The following is a 6,344-nucleotide window of genomic DNA, read 5'->3' as shown; positions in this document are numbered from 1 at the left end:
AATTCATCCTGAGTTTAGTTGAAGACATGCAGCAGTCATATTCTAGTGTATGACTGCTCAGCCCTATTAAGCAAATGAGAAGAAAATGGAAAAGAAACAGAAAAGGTAAAAAATCTCTTTGGATCATTCAGTCAATTGCTCTTACATTAGCATGAGCTGTTCCAGCATTAGACCATGATCACCTGTTCCTATGATGGTGTTACGGTATTTAGATAGGCTGCACCTGAGAGTCAAAAGTGCACTTGAGTATTTGCTTGCTCAGTGTACCGAATGCTGCCTCATAAAGAGGGGAATTGACAAAAACGACTTAAAAAAGACTTCCTCTAGTGCTATACAGCTAATGATCATCAAGCAGTTTACAAGCAGGAATAAAACTGTTTTCATTTGTGGATAATACCCCCATTTTACAGATGGAAAAATAATCCAGCCATAGGAATGCGTTTCAGCTGGTAACAGGAACCTTATCTAGTGCTTCATTACAGATTTCACAGGATGAATAAAGAGGCACTCAGAACTCCACATGTCATACGGTGCAAAATAATGGGGTCCTGACTGTTTGACTGGAAAATCACAACTGTGTTATCTTTCCTGTTATCCTAGGTCAAAAAGGGACTCCAGTCTATAAAAGATTAGGAAAACATTGCCTCGCAGGGGTTGCCCTTGTATTTCGGCTATTACCTGACTGTGTAGCCTGGTGCTGAGAAAAACAGAAGCCGCGTGGGCCGCGGTAGCTGCCCACCACGCTACCTGCAGCCACGGGCAAGGCCCATGGGCAAGGCTGGAAGCACCTGGGCTGGGGTCAGTGAGAGCAGGTGGCGGGGGCAGAGAGACGCTGCGCCTTTGCTTTTTGCATTTAACTTTTCCTTATTCCTTTTTCAAAGAGCAGGTGGTGGGGATGTCTAACTTTGTGAGTGCAATTAACGCTAAGAGAAAATCTGACCTGGAAAACATCCCTTCAAGGTGCAGAGGAAGACTGCCAGTGCTTTTGGTTTACTTCAGGTCGCAGGTTAGGGAAAAGTTGAAAATGAAGGAAATTACTTCTTTTCTTATTAATTTAAAAGCCAGAGCATCTTTGGGGCAGGTTCGACGCCCAGAGGCTGCGCTCTCACCCGCTGACACCGCAGGCCACCCCACCCGCGGCCGCCATGTCGCCGCGCCGCCCCCACCGGACCGGCCGCCTCCGGAACATGGCGGCGCCGGGCCGACACGCCGCAGCACCCCCCCCCTCCTGGGGCCGTGCCCCCGCCTCTCTCCCAGGGAAACCGCTCCCTCCCTCGCTGCCCTACCACACTCCCTGCCAAACGCCTTGCCCACCCCAAGCTCCCCCTGCGCCGCCAGCGCAGCCCGCTGCCGGGCCTCCGGCGGGGTTTCTCCCGCCCGCGCCCAGGCACCGCCCCCGGCGGAGGCGGTGCCGCCCCCTTGCCGGCCCGGGGCCAGGCGGCGGCTCTCGCAGCGGTCGCACGGCGGGCGGGAGCTATGGCGGCGGCGGGGGACGCCTTTCTGAGAGCCCAGGGCAGGACTCTGACCGCTTTCCGTCAAGGTACGCGCCGCGGGGTCCGCGCCGAGGCGGGAGTGCCTGGCGGAACCTCGGCATAGGGCTGCGGGTGCCGGCGGGCTCTTTTCCCCGCCGCGCAGCCGGGAGGGTGGTGCGGGAGGGGCGTGCAGAGGGGAGGCCCGGGGCTTTCCCCGGAGGCAGCGGGAGGAGCGCTTACTGCTGGGGAGGGGGAGACGTAGGACGGGCGCTCGGAGGGACTGGGGCAGGGCCCTGGGCCGTCTGTCGGCGCCAGGAAGCCCGCGGTAGGGAGCCCCCCTGCTCGGAGGAGCCCACGGCACTCGGGGTGCTGGTGCCGGGCGGCGGGGGCTCGGCTGAGCACGGAGCTTTGGCAGCCCGCTGCCCCCCTGCTGTGCCGGGGCGCTCCTGAAGCCTCCGAAGTTTGTTACTGCGTTAGCTGGAGAGCAGAGGCGCGGTGACGCGTTTGCCCCTGCGGCCCTGCCCGCTGCCCGTCCGCAGGGCGAGTGGCTGCAGCTCCCGTGGAGAAGATGCCAGCACTGTCCAGCAACAGATCCGTCTTAAAATACTTGTCAGTGATGCTAAACCTGATGTCCGTAGCCTGTGAAACTGTTGGTGCCAGCACTATGCTATCATGTGTTTGTACCTATAGGGGTGACCTGACAGGTTACAGGTAGCTTATTGTTTATGTTACTGAAATGAAAGGCGGGTGTACCGTAAGAGATGCAACTAGGTAAGATCCCAGTTTCTTTGAGGTGCTTCAGCCTCTCTCAGGGTGAAGGTCAGCAGCTAGTTCCTGCCGAGCTTCCACACTGTGCAAGACAGCACTGTTAACCCCCTCGGCTGGTAGTGTCTGAGTGTAAGTCAGCTCCATAGGAAACATGCTTCTAGATGTACCTCCTCCCGCGTTAATAAGGTAGCGAGGCCACTGCCAAGCCAAAGATGGCAGCCACCTGCTGACTGCTGGTTCTTGTCTTGTGGCTGGACCAACAGAGGAGTATGTTGAACATCGATGGGTATCACCTGTTTGTAAAATTCCCCCAAGGGTGGAGGTTCTGCAGTGTGCTTAGGTTTTTCAGGTGCAAAACTGGCTCAGTGTTAAGAAATCTTTTCCTGTTGCCACACATGGAAGGTATATTATTTCCTTGTATTTGTTTATATATTACAAATTGTATTGGTTTTGTGAGGTGGGCAAGGGTATTCAATCCCAACAATTTTGTGGTATTTTCTTGGGTTTCACTGGAAATATTTGGCTTTGCTTGTTGCCAAATAAAGAAAAATCACCAACTCTGAGCATGTGAAGTATATGTGTGCAGTCATTCTGGCAACCTATTAATTGCAGATGGTGTGGTTGGTTTGGAACAGAATGCCTAGCATTTGTTGAGGGGACAGATGGCAGACAAGCCATCTAGTTATAATAACTGTATAGTGAAATTGTAACAAAAGGAGTGTTCAACGGCAGTGTAAAAATTTCTGAACAAAAGCTTTATCTAAGTACTTCTTGAAAATTGCCTTAAACATGGAAGAAAAAATTTGACTTGGTATCTTGTTTTCCAGGTGTGTTTGTTTCTCGTGAAGTGTCCTTGTTTAGTATTCTTTAAATATTAATTAAGATTTTTCTTACTGACTAATTGTTTTTAATCTTGTTCTGGACTTTTTAGGCTATCGTAGTTCAGCTACCATCTTCAGGTATGATGCTTCTTTGTCAATAATTTACTTAGCTCTTTCTTAAAGAAGCTAAAGTTCAACACAACATTTTAATAACTAAATGATTGGAAAAAAACACAACCAAGGGCTGATAAAACTGAGGCAAAGTTTCTTGCAGTTTAAGATGAAAATCATTTATCTGTGTGTTCTTGTTTTCCTCAGTCTTTAGGTTTCACTCCTTCTGTTAAATGAGTAGCTACACAAAACATTTACTACCACTGCTATGGCTTGGCACACTTTCCTTTTAAAATTTGAGAGTTACCACTGAGAGCTTAATTTCCTTTTTTTCTTACTACTCTTTCTGCAACATCACTCTTCCACACCCTGTCCCCTAACAGTAATTTGTTCAGTCTGCTTTCACATAATATGGAGGTTATACCTGTAACCTGCTCTAATCTACTCTTGATGTGTGACATGTGTGGATCAGAAGCTCAAGGTTAGGGATCTAAATTATCCATGTAATCAGTGGAGTGTAGTAGCAAAGAGTGCATAAATACTCTACTTTATTGGCAAGAGACCTCTGTATGCTTTGGCTTTACTTCTTTAATACATTCTCTGTCTTTTCTATCCATGTGAAATTATGCTTCATATGTCTACTACATTTATTAGTATTTTAGTGAAGAAACAGGACCATATGTTTGGGTAAATTCTGTCTTCTCTACCACTTCTCCCAAAAAGTCGTGGGGTTTTTTGTTTTGGTTTGGTGTTTTGTGTTTGGTTTTTGGTTTTTTTTTTTTGTCCCAAGTATGCCAGTAGCATGCTGTGCAAAGAATTTCTGTGAAAGTAGGTAGAACACTTTTTTCAAGTAACTAAACAAGTGATGGTACCATCAGCTTAACTGGTTGAGAAGTGTCTCTGTTTTGAACCTGTCTTTTGCTAGTTTTTGCTGATGGTTCCAAAACGTTCCTCTGGAAGATGCAGATAACCAGCATTGCATACTCATATTCTCAGTGCCACATGTGATTTTATGTTCATCTGTCATGCTTCCTTCACCGATCTTTTGCAAACTCTTTTAAGTTTATTCGGTTGCTTCTCATATTTTTTTTATTTTGCTCTGTTCTCTACTCCTTTCCTGTCTCTGTTTTTTTGCTGTTACTGATGTTGAGGTGACTTTTCTTTGTAGCACTTGCTAGATTTATAATTGTTTATATGAAGTTGGTGGTGTTTTTCCCATGTGCACTACCTTGCACTTTTCTGCATTGAAGTTCATCTGCTTTCTTGAACAGTCACTGCGTAACGAAGTCTCTTCCCAGTTCTTCACAACCAGGCCTTATTTTCATACTGCCACATGGCTTCGTTTTAGCAAATTGCACTTCCTTGCTAGTCAGTTGCTGTTACAGATTGTTTTGAATTTGTTGAACAGTATAGGTCCTGGTACAGATTCAGGTGGGATCTGTGTGTCTTGTCCATTTCTTTTTTTCTTACTGGTTTTTTATGCATGTGAGGACTTTATTTCATATTTCAAGGCAGGTTGGCTTCCTTAAGAGTCTTTGGTGAGTAACTATCAGATGCCTCTTGGAGATTCTCGTAGACGGCATCAAGTGGATTTCCCTTGTCCATATAAAAGATGTCAAGTACTCTTTCTGAAGAATCAGTAAGTGCAGTAGTTACTGTCTTTATTACAGTTTCCATTAACTTCCCTGTACAGATGCCAGTTTTGCAGTCAGTAGTTAGCAGATTGCTCAGGAAACCCTTTTGAATGTAGGTGTGATACTGGCTATCTTCCTGCTCCTCTGGTGCAAAAGCAGTTTTAAGCAAGAGGTAGCTCCCCAGGGGTTAGCTGTTTTTTACTTTTGAGTTCTTCTGTGAATGCCACCTAATCTGAGTGGTTTGTTATTGTTCGTGTCTATTTGTTGAATCATCTACTGGTATTTTGACTCAAGACAGATCTGATGCACTATTTATAAGGAAGAATTCTGGCATTAGATCTTCAAAAGTTCCTCGAGAATAAACACGGATACAAAAATTTACAATACTTTTCTGCTCTGCCTTTATCTTTGGGTGCATCTTGCAGGTCTGGAACATCTGTTAGCCTTAGTGAGTGTCTGGCAGGATACCTGCTCCTAATGCCTCTAAAAAGGGCTTTATTTGTTTTCAGATTTATGCTATTTCCAGTTGTTCTTCAATTTTTTTTTTTCGCTTGACTTCTTGGACTTTTGTATGTAACCTTCCAGTGTATAAAATCTTTCCTATTTTCTTTATTTGGATGCTTTAGCTTTTTGAAGGATGCTGTCCTGCTCTTACTAGCATCCTTATGGCTGCTGTTTATGTTGTTTAGTCAGTCTGGATTCTTTTTGGTCTTTCTGAAGTTAGTAGTAAATGCTGTGCATATGGTCTGAGCCTCTGGGATAGTGTCTTTGAATAGTTTCCATGCTGCCTTCAAGGACTTTTGCACTTTTAAATTTTAAAAGCATCGTAATTACATATAATTCACCTTCCTTTGAAATGAAATACAACCGCGGTTGATTTCTTATTTTTTCTTGCTTTCACATGAGTGTTGAATCTTGGCACATTATGATTACTGTTCTAGAGCTCTTCAACACTGATCAGAACTGCTTCCCAGCTAGCGTAGTTATTCCCAATACTATCTTCAACTCTCATGTGAATTAGGCAAATTTTTATGTGGGTTTTGAGCAACTTTCTGTGACTTCACGGAAGTCTTGCACTTCATTATGCAAGCCACTGCCCTTCACACGTACAGTCTTGGGCTGTAATGTTTCTGTGATGAGTTTGCATGTTAAATTCGGGGGTGAGCATAAAGGCATGACTAGAGTTTTAGCATTCTGTAGCCCTTAGTACAAATAAATTGTATCTGAGCGAGCATTGCCTACCTTGATAGTTATCTAAGAAGTTTAAAAGTATATCTTGTAAAAATAGTAGCAGTGCCTAATTTATTTGAGAAACTATATTCTGTGAGTTAGTGTTTCTACTGACATCATGTCTGTAGTTTAGGCTCACTGTACATAGTTTCTACAATAATTACTCTTTTTCAGAGAGAAAATAAAACCCTTTAAAATATATTTTGATACCTGTTTTTAAGTTGGTTTCTTTCCCATGATGCATGAAATTGCGCCTTCCATAATAGGTTGCCTTGGTCATTCAACAGAACCCTCAATAGTCGTATCTT

General features: G+C 44.9%; 1 protein-coding gene across 1 annotated transcript in view; it reads left to right on the top strand.

The window, feature by feature from the left end:
- The first annotated feature begins 1,450 nt into the window (after positions 1–1,450).
- Positions 1,451–6,344, top strand: part of CPPED1 (calcineurin like phosphoesterase domain containing 1) — a 49,297-nt gene continuing 44,403 nt past the window's right edge. The window contains exon 1 of the mRNA XM_059826365.1: positions 1,451–1,540. Coding sequence (XP_059682348.1) covers positions 1,477–1,540 — 64 coding nt within the window. The 5' untranslated portion in view covers positions 1,451–1,476. The remainder of the gene's footprint in view (positions 1,541–6,344) is intronic.

This window comes from Gavia stellata, chromosome 18, assembly GCF_030936135.1.
Source record: "Gavia stellata isolate bGavSte3 chromosome 18, bGavSte3.hap2, whole genome shotgun sequence".
Classification (NCBI taxonomy): Eukaryota; Metazoa; Chordata; class Aves; order Gaviiformes; family Gaviidae; genus Gavia; species Gavia stellata.
The sequence above is the reverse complement of the archived record's forward strand: the minus strand, read 5'-3'. Positions and strand labels throughout refer to the sequence as shown.